Genomic DNA, 15,575 nt, shown 5'->3' on the forward strand with positions numbered 1-15,575 from the left:
GGAAAGACAACTTAAGCAGGCTTATCAAAGGGGAGGGGCCGTACCCTGCCCTGTCCACCCTGCTTTGCCTGGAAGATTAGGGTCAGATTTGAACTTGGCAGTGTGGCTGTGAGGCTCCCAGCCGCGGACACTTGGAGCCTCAGACTTGTCTCTCCAGAGATGGCTAAGATTCACAAATAAAACTGAGATCTTTGACATTCTGAAACAGGAAAGGATCTTGTAGATTTATTAACGTGGGTTCAGTGTAAGTAAGAGAAAACCCAACTCAAAGTGGTTCAACTACTAAAAGAGGATTTATTATTTCATATCAGCAGAAAGTCCAGGAGTAGTTTAGATCCCTGAGTAGTGGGATTCAGTGGGCAATGAGGCCATGGAGGACCTCATACTTTCTGCCTCTTTCTTTGCCTTCTGTGTGTCAACCTCATACCCAGGCTGCTTCCCCTTTGTGTTGGCATGATGGTGGCCAACAGCCCCTGGAGCACCTGGCTTCCTCACCAACATCCAGGGAGGGAGAGAGGCCTTGTTCCTGAAAGTTCTTTCAGAAGAGTTACAAAGCTTTCTTCCTTTCTCTTAATCAGTCTCCGCTTGAGTATCCTTGGCCCAGAATGAGCCATGAGCCCATCCAACAACCAACAGTATATCCAGTGAATGCAACTCTGCCAGTAACTTAGAGTGGAACCTCATGTCCTTCTCAAACGCCCAGTGGGCAGTCAGCCTGTGCCAGAGCACCTGACTGCATAGGAGAATGGGGAGGTGGGGGGTAAGGAGACCAGAACAAAATGGGGTGACTATCTGGAAAGGACAGGGTGGGCGCTGAGGAGGCTACCATGCCATCCACCTCAGAGACCCTCTCTCTGCTCTCACAGCTGGCATCGGGACCCAGCGGAAAACGTAAATGTGTGATGCTGTCTAAACTTTAAAAATGGGAACAGAAGTGCTAGTCCTACCCAAAAGACATAAAAATGTGTAGTTTTAAAAAAATGCTGGCCAAGCAAAGCCTTTATCTGCAGGCCATTTAACAGGCAGGAAACCAAGAACCCGAAAGGGGAAGTAACTGCCTAATCCTGATGGTTGTCGTCCACTGAGCTCATGTGGGCACCTGCTCATGCGTGTTACAGAAAAGGCTTCAAGGAGGCCGACTCATTCACTCAGAGCCACACAGCTAATGCATGACAGAGTGGGACGCAGGTCTACGTCCCACGCCTCTGTCCTTGCCCAGTGCCAGAGGGTAAACTGGTTGCATGAACAGGCTCTGTTCCACTGTGTATCAGCCAGAAATTTTAGGAGACTGTCTCATATCATAGACTATGGGCTATACAGCCGAATAAACGGAAAGGGAAAAAGACTTGGTGAAGCAAATTCCTTTAAGTGATAAAGCGAGATGTCAGTGAACCTTCTGCAGGGCCGGGAGGAGCATCTGCAGCGGGTGCAGGCTCCTGGGAAGCGCAGGGTAGGTCCCACCTGGCTTCCTGAATGCTGGTGGCTTCTGGCATCCTGGCCCTGGCAGAGCAGCAGCTTATAAACTCCTTTTCTAGAAGCTGTCAGACTTTGGAGAGGTCGTGCAGGAAATCTGGGCCTTCACATTGGCAGCCTGATGAGCGGAGACATTCTGCTCTCAGAGATGCGAGTCCTGGCCTGCACCCCTGTCTCCCGGACCGAAGCCCCGGGCAAGCCATGACCTCCTCCCCCATCTGCTGCCTTGAGAAAAGGGCAGATTGCTCTGAAGCCGTAAGTAAGCTGCATTGGAAAAGAAACGAGAGTCCCTGGGTTCCAACCTGGCGCCCACTCCTCCTTACAGCCTGCTTTGTGTTCCTGCTCTTTGCTTTCCTGGCGCTGCCGCTGTCCATGGCCTTCACAGGTGAGCTGGCTGCCGAGCTGCCCGACACCCCAGGGCAGCCGTGTCAGGCCTTGGGGTGATGGCACTTCATCTTTAAACATAAAGTGTGCACTGAAAAGAGCTGGCCAGACCCATGATTTCCAGGCACATTCTAGTTGCACAGAATTACTTGCTGAATGTTTTAAAAGGACAGAGTTCTGGGTTCTGCCCTGGGAGATAACGATGTAGTATGTCTGGGGTGAGGACAAACATCTGCTTTTAAAAATCCGTCCCGAAATTTTCCTTTGTGGCTCAGCAGCAACGAATCTGACTAGTATCCATGAGGATGTGGGTTTGATCCCTGGCCCCGCTCAGTGGGTTGAAGATCCAGTGTTGCTGTGGCTGTGATGTAGGCCGGCAGCTACAGCTCCGATTCACCTCCTAGCCTGGGAACTTCAATATGCTGTGGGTGCAACTCTTAAAAATACAAAAAAATACCAAAAAAATAATAAAAATCTGTTCCTAGATAATTCTGGTGCCTCTTGCCCAGCTTGGGAGCCACTGGGCTAGCAATTTTCCCAGGGTCTGTGTTCCCATGTGGAAGTCTGTCATGAGCAATATGCAAAACATACCTTAGGCTGTGGTCACTGTCAGTGCTCTACGCATTCTTTTGCTGAATGAATGAGTAAACAGTTCCCTTAGTCACATGTATTAAATGATCTCAACTATCCAGAAGTATAAAGTATGAGAGTTTGAAAAGGTAGGAAACCCCTTGAGTAGCCCAAGTTGTCATCACATGTCAGTGAAGTTAAGCTCATGCCTTTGAATGTTGCTGATGGACGCCTCTGAGCTCTGCACACAGAGTCTAGCTGCTCCTGTGTACAGAGAGGTCTGGCAAACCGGCTTCTCTAGGCTCCACGTTCACAGCACATTGGAGCAGATATGTTCCAAAAGGGCATAGGAGTTGTTTCTCCCCCAAATCCAAAAAACTTACCCAGTATTCTAACAGTTTAATAGGTATTCCATTTCCTTTTGGGGTGATAAAAATGTTTTGGAGCTAGAAAGAGGTAATGGTTATACGTCGTCATGAATACATTAAATGCCACTGAATTGTTTCCTTTGAAATGGTTCATTTTGGGAGTTCCCATTGTGGTGCAGAGGAAACGAATCTGACTAGGAACCATGAGGTTGCAGGTTCGATCCGTGGCCTCGCTCAGTGGGTTAAGGATCTGGCGGCATTGTGGTGAGCTGTGGTGTAGGTTGCAGATGCAGCTTGGATCTGGCATTGCTGTGGCTCTGGTGCGGCCCTAAAAGGACAAAAAGACAAAAAATAAAATAGTTCATTTTGTGTAATGCAAATTTAATCTACTCTTTCTTTCTTTCTTTTTTTTTTTTTTTTTGCTTTTTAGGGCTGCAGGTCTGCAAGTTCCAAGGCTAGGGATCCAGTCAGAGCCACAGCTGCCAGCCTACATCACAGCTCACAGCAACACTGGATCCTTAACCCACTGAGCAAGGCCAGGAATCAGACCCCTGTCCTCATGGATACTAGTTGGGTTCGCTGCCACGTGTCATGATGGGCACTCCTCACCTACATTTTTTAAAAAAGAAACAATACTGAATAATAAAAATGAACATGAAAACAATACTCTTAGATTTTTAACAAGTGATAGCTGACAGCTTGACAGGAAATAAAAGAACAAAACACAGTTCTCAAGCTTGCGCAAAACTCAAGTGGCTGGCTAGTCTGGGGCCATCTAGTGTCAGGGCAAACAATTCACCACTTCAACAGTCCCTGAAACTATCATTATTACAGGGCAATTTGAAAGTGAGCATTTATTACACACCTGGCTCTATCAAGAAGAGTTTATAAGGAGTTCCTGTCATGGCTCAGCAGGTTAAGAACCTCACATGGTGTCTGTGAAAATTCATTCAGATTCAATCACTGGCCTTGCTCGGTAGGTTAAGGATCCAGCTTTAGCTCCACCCCTTAACCTAGGAACTTCCACGTGCTGCAGGTGCAGGCCTAAAAAGGAGGGGAAAAAAAAAAAAAGAGCTTATGTTAGGTATACTCTGCTTTGGAAGTCAATAGTGCCCTTAAGAAAAGGTCCCATGTAGGAGTTCCAGTCGTGGCTCAGCGGTAGCGAACCTGACTAGGATCCATGAGGACACAGGTTCAATCTATGGCCTCGCTCAGTGGGTTAAGGATCTGGCATTGCCGTGAGCTGTGGCATAGACCAGCAGCCATAGCTCCGATTGGACCCCTAGCCTGGGAACCTCCATATGCCATGGGTGCGGCCCTAAAAAGACAAAAAGGAAATGTCCCAAGCAAAATCTAATAGTAGGTAGACTTTTTTTTTTTTTTTTTTTTTTTTTTGGTCTTTTTTAGCAATACTGAATCTGAGCTGCATCTGTGACCTACGCTGTAGCTTTTGGCAATGCCGGATCCTTAACTCACTGAGCTGTGCCAGGGATCAAGCCCACATTCCCATGGATACTAGTTGGGTTCTTAACCCACTGAGCTGCAAATGGGAACCCCTAGAAGGTAGACTTTTTTTAATCAAGTAAAAATAAGCTTTTGGAGCCAATGATTCAGTTTTCTGAATAATAAACTTAACTGAAACAATGTGCACACTAACACGGCTGCATAAATAAGGCAAGACCCCCCAAGGCCAGTTCCCACAGGCATTATATTAAAATCCCTACATCAGGAGTTCCCGTCATGGCTCAATGGTTAACGAATCTGACTAGGACCCATGAGGTTTCAGGTTCGATCCCTGGCCTTGTTCAGTGGGTTAAGGATCCGGCGTTGCCATGAGCTGTAGTGTAGGTTGCAGACGCAGCTCGGACCCCGAGTTGCTGTGGCTGTGGCATAGGCTGGTGGCTACAGCTCCGATTCGACCCCTAGCCTGGGAACCTCCATATGCCGTGGGAGCGGCTCAAGAAATGACAAAAAGACAAAAAAATAAAAAATAAAATAAAATCCCTACATCCACTGCTGGAAATGAGTGTTGGGGAATTATTGCTTAATGGGTGTAGTGTTTCCATTTGGGGCAATGACACATTTTCAAAATAACTAGTGATGGTTGCACAAGTGTGTGACTACAGTTAGTGCTCCTGAATTGCACACTTAAAAATGGTTAAAATGGAGGTCCCTGGTGCCCTAGTAGGTTAAGGATCTGGGTGTTATCACTGCTGTGGCATGGGTTCAGTCCCTGGCCTGGGAACTTCCACATGCCACGGACATAGCCAAAAAAAAAAGGAAGGAGAAGGTTAAAACGGCAAACATTTTGTTACACATATTTTATCGCTATTAAAAATTAAAAAATAATTTTTTTCTATTTGTCTTTTTAGGGCTGCACCGGCAGCATATGGAGGTTCCCAGGCTAGGGGTCCAATCAGAGCTACAGCTGCTGGCCTACAACACAGCCACAGCCACAGCCACAGCCACAGCAATACCAGATCCGAGCCATGTTTGTGACCTACACCATAGCTCAAGGCAACGCTGAATCCTGAACCCACTGAGCGAGGCCAGGGATCAAACCCACAACCTCATGGTTCCTAGTCGGATTTGTTAACCACTGCGCCACGATGGGAACTCCTAAAAAATAATTAAAAACTTCCGTAATATTGCCACCCCCCACCTCCCCCCAATTGCTGCATCAGGTAGTTTTACTGACTGTATGGGAAAAATTCTAAAGTCTGAAGAGGGTAATTTTGATACTGCAGGTCAGTCAGAAAGAACATCTAGAAGTAAGGCAGGTCCTGGGCAGTTCATGAAGCGCATGGGGGAAAAGACACTTGCATTGAACGTATCAGGATCCTTTGAAGCCATCTGTGCGCTGACCGACCCCTGTGAGCAGCAGCTGTTTTTATTCGTTAGGAATGAGCAGGTATATGAGTCATCGCTCATGTTCGTGTCACACTGGGTATTGAATGGAAAGGCAGTTCCTGCTCAACTACTTTGGCATCAAGTATTTAAAGGTCTTTGTGTGAAAAGGTTGTCTTGAGACTTGGAAAATGTTTCTATCTAATAACAGATTCCGCTAGACATCAGAGATAGCTAGAAAGGCAGGCCTCCTGGAGGCTGCTGATTGGATCAGTGTGTGTATTTGATTTTACTCTCTTTGGGGCCTTGAACCTGTAGGTCTCTCCATACCTGGAAATTTGTATTAATCTCAGTGGAATATAGTGTCGTCATAGGAAAATGGTTTACTTCCTCTGTGGATGTGCCAATGGGAAATACAATGTCACATCAAAGCTAAACCTTGAACTGTCATTTGAACAGAAGACTTTAGTTCTAAGTGAGAATCCCCTGTCTGGAGTGGTGTTGACAGAACCTGCTGTAACTTAAATCTGCTGCTGCAACAAATTAATCCCGGAATCTCAATGGCTTAATAGTATAAAGGTGCATGTCCTGCTCCTGGAGATTCCTCTGTGCTCCTGGGAACCCCCAGGTGATAAGATGACAGGACCGTCTAAGCTGCTACATTTTTGAGCACTGACCATCTCCAACGCACGGTTTCCACTGGGTCAGAGGGGGGGAGAAAAAGAACGATCCTGTGTCAGTCTTTAAATGCTTTGGCCCGGAAGTGTCCCACAGCCATGGGCTAGAATGAGCCACACAGCCCCGGATGCCCACCAGGGGACTGGTTGTATTGGTTAAATAGGCTGAGAGACAAAGGCCTGAGAAAAGTAAAGAAAGCATTGCTCTAGGGAAAAAAATTTCTGTAAGGAAGGGTTTGGTTCTGGGGTGATTGGATAGTTCTCCAGTGTGCTGGCTCAGGATCAGTGACTTGGCCAGTGGTGCCACGAGGATAGCAGAGGTGTCTACGCACAGAGAGAGTTCTCTGCCTGCTCCCCCCCTGCCCTGTGGCTGGGAGCAGAGCAAGGGGGAGCCTGACATTGCACAGGGGGTGCATTTGGGGACTGTGACCCATAAATTGGATCTAATTTTAAGCATAACACCCCCAGATATTTAAAGGCATCTTTGAATCCCTTGGTAAAATGAGGCATTAAAATGAGGGTTGTCATCCGCTGGCTTTTCATAAAAGCGGAGTGCACCTGTAGCCAGTTGAAGCCCTGACAAGAGATGCAGTGGCTTCCTGGCCAGCTCTGCCTGAGGTCCGATGGACTGCCATTGGCTCCCTCCAGAGACGGAACAGGTTCCCCAGCAGGGGATCAAGCAACCTTGGCGTGATTAACATTCCGGCTTTTGTAGACCTTTTCTTGTCTCCCTGAGCAGCCTTGTGCTCTTGAATGCATTTCTCTGATCCTTTTGTTCTCTCTGCTTTGCAGGAATGAAGTTTTTGGAGGACTGTCCCCTACAGCCCCTCATTCCTCTGTATTTGCTCGAGGGTGGGCTTTTTTTTTTTACCTTAAAGGTAAAGTCTGAGTATCAGCTGTTTGTGGTTCTCGTTGAAATGTAAGTGGCAGGCACTGTTGAATGCAGCCTTTAATTGTTTGCTGCTCACAGAACAATTTCTCCCTGAACTCAGGGTTGTTGAAACCACAGGCCCAGGTGCATCCTGAGGCGTGCTGCAGAGACCTGGATTTTTCCAGATGAGTACTCACCCAGAGCTTCCCTCCTGCAGCCCAGGTTCAATGTGCCAAATTGAGGCTTTGGTCTGACAAGAGCTGGCGCAAAGGAGTTACCGACGGCTGATTAATTATGCCACTGAATTCAGCCATTGTAATCACGGCCTCTCTCTTGCTTCTTTTTTAAAAGGCTCCAGAATAGAGCAGTCGAGTTTGCATCTGGTTAAAATGTGTTTGATTTTAGCAGTTTTGATTTCTGTTTTTAACTAGAGTTCCTAGTTCTTATCTGACTAATGTAGGAGTCTTTAGCTGCCGTCATCAGTCAAACCTTCAACTCTGATGTCTGGGGGTGGTGTTTGTTTCTCTGTGACTCTCAAGCTTACATCAAGTCTAGGGAGATGATTTGCTCATGGGTTCTACTGACATATGTTGAAACAGGGAAAGTGATGGAAGAAGAAATATCAAGCGTCCTGCATAGCCTGTAGTTAAGTTTTAAAAATCCCTGGCCCACAGCAATGTCACTCCTGCCCTGAGTAATTTAGGTCTGAGATACCTTAGGTCTACCTCCATTAATTTTTTTTATTTTTATTTTTTGCTATTTCTTGGGCCGTTCCCACGGCATATGGAGATTCCCAGGCTAGGGGTCCAATTGGAGCTGTAGCCACCGGCCTACACCAGAGCCACAGCAACGCAGGATCCGAGCCACATCTGCAACCTACACCACAGCTCATGGCAACACGGAACGTTAACCCACTGAGCAAGGGCAGGGACCGAACCCGCAACCTCATGGTTCCCAGTCGGATTCGTTAACCATTGCACCACAACGACGGGAACTCCAGGTCTACCTCCATTTATTAATGACCCTTCTCGGAGTTCCCTTGTGATACAGCAGGGCAAGAACTCGATACAGTGTCTGTAAGGATGTGGGTTCAATCCCAAGCCTCACTCGGTGGGTTATAAGGATCCGGCATTACCATGAGCTGTGGTGTAGGGTGAAGTTGCAGCTCAGATCTGGCATTGCTGTGGCTGTGGCGTAGGCTGGCAGCTGCAGTTCCGATTAGACCCCCAGCCCGGGAAGCTCCATATGCCGCAGGTGCGCCTGTAAAAAGGAAGGGAGGGAGAGGGAGAGAGAGAAAGGGGATGCATATATAAAATTTCACTTGGACCCACTATCTGATTTCTTTGTCAGCTTCCTTCTGGTGCTTGGGGCCTTCGAAAGAGGCTGGCCAGTGGCAATGGTCATGAAATGGATCTGAGACAGCAAAGAAATGTCTTCAGGATGGCTGTTCTCACATAGACTCAGTAGTTGCAAGCTCTGTTCTGTCTTGGGAAATGTGTCTGATTTGGAGTAAGCGTTTGGAGCCTCTCATGTCTGAGATCACACCTCGCTATTAGCTGCCCTCCTGTTTTGGCAGCGGTCTAGTGGGCCGTGTTCTAGAATATGTAAATACTCAACCCTTTCTCTTAACAGCATCCCGATGGGCTCTACCCGGGGCTCTGCTTAGCTCCAAGGAAACCCAAAGGCTCTTGGATCCTCAGGGCTGCACATCTCCTGTGGCCCCACAGTGTTAGGGGAGAGCTCTTATGGACCGAGCGCCATAGAGACACTCAAAACAAGGGCCAAGTTTTCTGCAGTAATTACTCCTGCCCCACCTTCTCTCGCCGGACTCCCTCATAATCAGGCTGCAGAGTAGAACGTTCCTTTAGAGATGCGACCGTCCAGGACGTCTGTTCCTCTTAATAACAGCAAACTTTTCCCTTCTGCAAGCCAGCCTGGAACCCAAGGGTAATTTATTTTAATGAACACTAGAGCCCTAATAAGCAGCATTGATAGTTTTTTTCCTGGCAATCTAAAATGGTTTGAAGAGGAATTAATTTTTGTGCCCATCATAGTGAGGCAATACCCAGTGAGTCCATGGCCATTAGAGCAAGAGTGAATGGGTTTAGAGAATCCCCAGCCAGAGAGGTTTACTAGTGATGCCAGGGCTTTCTTGTTAACCCACTCAGACCACTGCAGAGCGATGCCCAGCATCCTTTCAGAAATGCATCAGAGGGCACCACTGTATTGCATTTTGTTTGAGATAAAGCTGGGGAGAAGGGAGTGGGTGCTTCCCAGGATCGCCTAAGCACAGAGGCAGTCTTGACCCATTAGAAGATCACGAAGTGAATTTAGTAGGTTGTGACTACTTTAGTTACTTATTTTCTTTTTTCTTTTCACTGCTGCATATGTGCCATATGGAGATTCCCAGGCTAGGGGTCAGATCAGAGCTGCAGCTGCCGGCCTAGGCCACAGCCACAGCAACACCAGGTCCCAGCCACGTCTGCGACCTACACCACAGCTCATGGCAACGCCGGATCCTTAACCCACTGAAGGAGACCAGGGATGGAACCCACGTCCTTATGGATACTAGTTGGGTTCTTAATCTGCTGAGCCGCAACAGGAACTCTGAGTGACCACTTTAAAAATAGAATAGAAAATTCTAGAAGGCCTAGTGAGTGCTGTGTGACAAACATGCACACGTGTGTTTGGCTAAGCTGACCATGTATTTTATCATCCAAGCTGGGACACTGCCGAGGGTACCAGTAATAGTCACACAGGGAAAACAACATGAACCAGGACCTCTGATCCAGTGAGAACGTACTGTAACCCAATGGCAAGGCTGTGATATAAACTGTATGTGTTACTGAGCGCCCGGTCGAAAGAAAGGTTCAGAAACACTGACTTAGTGGCCGTTTAGCTACCTGACACTCGGCCTCATCTTCCAGGCTGTGGCTTCTCAGTAACCGCTGCCACCACCCTGAGGGCATTGCATGTGCCAGGTGCCGCGCTGAGGGCCTGGCCCCCGTTCTGAATCCATTCAGTCCTCACAACACCCCTTTGAGGTAGGCCCTTGTCTCAGAAAGGATGTTTTGAATACAAGAAACAAAAAGTCAGCTCTGGCTAACCTAAGAGGTAGTTTACTAGAAGGGCTCACGGCTTCAAAAGCTGGTCAAAGAGGAAGGACCAGATGGCTCCAGAAAGCCTGGCCAGCGAGTGGCTCCCAGACAGTTGCTCCTGGGCCGGCAGGGAAGTGAATGAGCCCCAGAGAGTTCCTCCCTCCTGGCGTCACATGCCCATGAACCAGTCCTGGGAGGGCAGCCAGGTCCCTGGGGTGCTGAGAGTGTGGGGAAGGCACCTCCAGCGAGACCAGGCATGGGGGTCCCTGCTCTGTGTACAGGCGAAGGCTGGGGGATGGGGCCCCGCTAGGAAGGGCAGTGGGTGCCAAGGAACTGAACGCTGAGCTATGCATCAGCGGCAGCTTACAGGTGAGGGAACAGGCCTAGTGTTGCTTCTCCTGGGTTTACACGTGGTAGATGGCAGAGTCGCTGTGCTCCCCGCGCCCGCCAGACCTCACAGTCCTCCTCGGCCACCCTGCTCCTTCCAACAGGTTTTCTTATGTTCCCCAAGCCCACCACCCTTTCATCGTTGCTATGCCACTCCCATGCCCACCCCCCACCCCCGTGCTCACAGGGGTCCAGAATCTACCCCCTCCCCCAGGAAGCCCTCCCTGGAAGTGCCAGCTCTGTGCCCGGGGCACTGAGGACCCCTCCAAGCCCTCCCTTCCCTTTTCTTACGGAAATGTTCTGCCCCCAGACAGGCTGCAGTCTCACTCCTAAGAAGCCTGGGCAGCTGGGCCAATGAGAGTGCTTTCCCAACTTAGGAAGGAACCCTTCTGACTTAAAATCTTTGATTTAAGCATCTGTGTAGCATGGTGTAGACAGTGGTCAGAGGTGTGGACCCACATCCATCTCATCCTTTTACTCGCTGTGGACCTGGGGATCCAACTTCTCTGAGCCTTTGTTTCTCCCACCACGAACCAGGGATAATAACAGACAGCCCCTTGGTTGGTATGAGCATTAAATGAGATCCTATGGGCCAGATCCTGGCCTAACCATTTCATTTAGGCTTTATGTTTCATAAATAACAACTTTTCAGCCTAGAAAATAAGCAGATCCTTGGGGTTCCCATTGTGGCTCAGTGGTTGACCAATCTGACTAGGAACCATGAGGTTGCAGGTTCAATCCCTGGCCTTGCTCAGTGGATTAAGGATCTGGCGTTGCCGTGAGCTGTGGTGTAGGTTGCAGATGTGGCTCGGATCCCTGTGTTGCTGTGGCTGTGGTGTAGGCCGGTGGCTACAGCTCTGATTCCACCCCCAGCCTGGGAACTTCCATATGCTGTGGGAGCAGCCCAAGAAATGGCAAAAAAGGACAAAAAAAAAAAAAAAAAAAAACCAGATCCTAGAGTTTCTTTGTGGTGCAGTGGGTTAAGGATCTGGCGTTGTCACTGCTGTGGTATGGGTTCCATTCCTGGCCTGGGAACCTCCACACACCAAGAGTGCCGCCAAAAAGAAAATAAGGAGATACAGTTGAGCACAAAGAAGAAAATCAAAATTGCCTATAAATTTCACCTCCAGAGAAAATCCTGGTTGACATTTTGGCCTGATGGCTCCGGTTTTGGCCGCTCCTCCAGTGCACATGCTTATTTGATACCGTTCATGTGGGCGGCTGGGAGAATTAATGGAGAGGGTGTACGTTACCCACTTCCCAGCGCCAGAGCCTCCCATGTACAGCATCATTCCCAGCGTCACTCTCGCCTCTGCACACGTAACACCCAGGTCCCCACCATGAGCCCTTGCCTTTCACGCTTCACCCCAGGCACTGACTCCACCTCCCAGAATTTGAAATGTGACAGGTCCAAACCTGAAGTTGTCATCCACCAAAGGCACAGCTTGGTCTCCTCTGCTGTCCATCTCTCTCGGTACAATCCCCTGTCCCCTGCCCTGGTTTGGAACCCAGTTGGCTGCATCTCTTGGCTCTGTCCTGCCCACGTCCACCTCACTCAACTCAAAACCTCTCCCCTCACCCACCCGCCCCATTCTCAGTTATGGAAGGGTTCTGAGACCTGGCTCTCAGTGGGTTAGGAGTGCCTCGAGGTTGGCCTTAGGAGAGGTGAGGAGCCTGGGAATCTGGAAGAGAACAGATAAATTGGGTAGGTTTTCGAAAGACATTAAAGATCCAGTTGCTAGACAAAGGGACGGCAGGAAGCCAGGATTCCTTGGCAAGGGAGACCTGTGTTCTTCCGCCGTTGCGCTTTCAGAGGGAATGCTGAGACGAAGCCCCTGTGTCCAGCCAAGTTGTGGGGGATGGTGGTCCTTGTGTAATAAGATGGGGGGACCACACCTTGGCATCAGTAGTTACATCCTTTCTCGCTCAAACATTTTCAGGTGCCCCTTTGAGTAGATACTTCCCTAGTGCCTTTCTTCCTTCTCAGCCTTGTTTATTTTTTCTCATTCCTTAAGAGTTGTCCATACACCCCTTGCCTTCAGTTTCTTCCTCTGCACTGAGGCTTCCAGCCCCATAATCCTGCCGAAGATGTTTTCATCAAAGTCTCAGTGGCCTCAGTGTTTCCAAGTTCAAGGGCCAATTTTTAGTCCTTACTTTCCTGGAGCCCCCAGTCCCTTCACCAAGAGACTCACAAAGAGATAATCACTGTGGAGTGTAGTAGGGAAATGGTAGAGAGATACACAAAGGATTGTGGAAACCCAGAAAAGAGATTCCTAACCCAACACAGAGAGATCCCGGAATCCTTCCTGGAGGAGGTGGCCTCTGGATGTTTATGAAAGAGCCGGGTTGGGGCGCTCAGGATAGCATGAGCACACAGTCCGGGCAGGGAGAGGAGAAGCAGCTCCATATTGTTGGAGCCTCAAGCATGGGCTTCTCTAATGGGCCATACCTCCCACATGTGCTGAGTATGCAGCAGTGAACCAAACGCGGCCGGACCCTGCCCTTCGGTTTTAGCGGGGGAGGTACAACCCCCCGGCATGGTTGCTATTGACTGGTTATACTGGGCGAGGAGCAGAGAGCACGCCAGGTTTCTAGCTTGGACACGTCACCAAGTGAACATGGAAGATGTCAAGTGATGTTTTTATCGTATCGAGCCTGAGGGCCTGAGGTTGCTCCGCAGAGCTTTGCATGAGCCTGCAGTTCAGAAGGGAGCTGCGGACTTGGGTGCCATCAGCCTGTAGGCGCATGGTGTCCCTCGAGGATCATGTGGTGAGAACACCAGGCTTGGGCCATATGTGAGGGACCCCCTGGGGGGAAGCGTCAGAGACACCAGTGACCTTGGTTGAAGACAGACCTGGCATTGTCCTCTGCTTCTCCGCTTTTGACACACGTGACTTGGCCAAGCTCCTTCACCCAGTGAGTCCTCCATTCCTTTGTTTCTAAAGTGAGGGAAGTCATGTTCATTCCAGAGGGTCATTTAAAATAAGGCAACAGGCCTAAAAGCACTTGGTGTCTATACTAGCTCATGCCCTAGCAAGAGGCCACAGACCAAGCAGCTTAACCACTGACATCTGTCAGGTGGGGGAGGAGGGCACTTCCAGCTGGTGACCAGACTCGGTGGGGGGGGGAGGCGTGGGAAGCGGAAGAGCAGGTCACTGAAGCCAGAGGGCCACTTAGCTGACCTCAAGGCCAAGGAAGCAAACCAGAGCGACAGGGAAACTCTGGGCGCAGAGACGTATTTCAGTCAACGAGTCCCTTGACCAAAGTAACTGGCACATCTGAAAAACACCCCACCAAGGATGCTAAGGATTGATGCCTTCGTTCTTTCCGTTCTAAGTCTTCAAAATGAAATGTCACTCCTTGGCAGCATTTCCAGCTCCAGCGTGCACACGTTCCATAATCTCTTTCTGTTTCTCTCCTTCCTCGGTCCCCCGCCGCCTCCTCCTCTGCTGCTCTGCCCTCCGACCCCCGCTCCCCCCCACCGCACCCCAGGCGTCTCTCCCGCTGTACGACTCCACCCGGATGAGGCGGCTTCCGGCCAAGGCCGTGCTGATCGAGGACAATGACAACGACCAACATCCCTGGAGGCGGGACGCACACAGATATTACGCCCACCTCTCCTCAGCCTCTTCCTCTTCCTCTGGTTCCTTCTGGGAAACTACTGGGTCTTTGCTATTTACCCGCCTGATTTTCTTCCCCCTTTCCAGCAGCCTCAGGATTACTGTGACAAAACCCTCTATCTCTTCGCAGTAGCGGTCCTGCTGCTCAGCCGCACCGTGCTGGGCTTACTCGTCCTGGGCAGCGGCTGTGTCTACATGTGGTCCAGGTGGAGGTCTGCTGCTGCGGAAGACTGAGAACCCCTCCCCCGGCACACACACATGCACCAGTGCAGGCACGTGCACAAGTACACGCGTGCACACACTGCTGCAGGAGAAGGGAACGCTGTAAAAGCCATAAAACCTTCCCTGCAACCATTTAAGAAACCACCGAAATGCTCTGAGTATTCTAGCAGACTGAAGAAACGCTTGCCTGCCTGGGTCTGGGAAAGACACTTTGGCTTTTTTCAGAGTGGGGATTTTGTATTCGTAAGAGTTTTCAAAGGCTTTTTTTTTTTTTTTTTTTAAGCGGATGAGGCAAATAATGGGAGACCTTTTCAAATCACAGTTGCAGTTCCACTGATGGCTAGGAGAGCAAGGTTTGTTGTTCCTGCCGCTGCTGCTGGGTTGTCATTCAGCCACGGGCACCTTGAACTTTTAGAAAGAAGGGGACTTTCCAACAAGGCACAGCTTTACTTGCTCTGATGGCTTTTGTCATGGAAAGGAGAAATGTGCTCTTACTTAATGAGTCCAGTTGCCTTTTGGGAAAATGAAGGAGTTCTCTCTCCCAACCCAGGGTCAGCTGGGTTTGCTCTGATGGGTGGAGACATCCCAAGGGCAGCTGTAAAATCTGCCAAGGTCAAGGGAATTGCTTGTCCCTCGGGGCTGTGGTCTGGCTGGCTAGCCTGGCATTGTGGAGAGAGTGTTCCTTTCACAGTGTGCTCTGTGTGATGCTCCTGCAACTTTGTTTGGCCTTGAACCTGCCCCTTTTCCTGGTTATCCGTGTACATCTCTGTGATTTGCTGATGGCATTAACCGGTTGTGTGTTTTGGCCCGGTTGCACGCAGTGTCACTAGCATAGGTGCTTTTGGTCTCTGAGATCTACTTTAATCAGGAGAAAGTTTGGAAGCCTTCTATAAATCCTTCTAACCATCGTGTTAATGTCCATGGTGACACCAAACAGCCACCACTACCATGTCCTGTCACTGCTATTGTGAGACGAGGTTCCCTGGAGCTGTGGCACTGTCAGGGGGTCACCCCGGGGGCAGGGGAGCCCCGTGCTTTAGAATTCTAGATAGAGACTC

The 15,575-nt window shown here is 49.5% G+C and overlaps 2 protein-coding genes across 2 annotated transcripts in view; both read left to right on the forward strand.

Moving 5' to 3' along the window:
• CKAP2 (cytoskeleton associated protein 2) overlaps positions 1-15,575 on the forward strand; it is a 327,617-nt gene that overhangs the window by 267,552 nt on the left and 44,490 nt on the right. The gene's annotated exons all lie outside the window — the stretch shown is intronic.
• On the forward strand, positions 1,382-14,529 carry TMEM272 (transmembrane protein 272). The gene is given in 6 exon segments (XM_084982503.1): positions 1,382-1,450; positions 1,591-1,732; positions 1,799-1,858; positions 7,112-7,197; positions 14,168-14,288; positions 14,291-14,529. Coding segments are annotated over 6 exon segments (717 nt in total).

Source organism: Sus scrofa, chromosome 11 (genome assembly GCF_054392235.1).
Source record: "Sus scrofa isolate SSC_HxYL_T2T_F1_AM1 chromosome 11, Sscrofa_HxYL_maternal_Yorkshire_Landrace_v2.0, whole genome shotgun sequence".
In the NCBI taxonomy this organism is placed as follows: Eukaryota; Metazoa; Chordata; class Mammalia; order Artiodactyla; family Suidae; genus Sus; species Sus scrofa.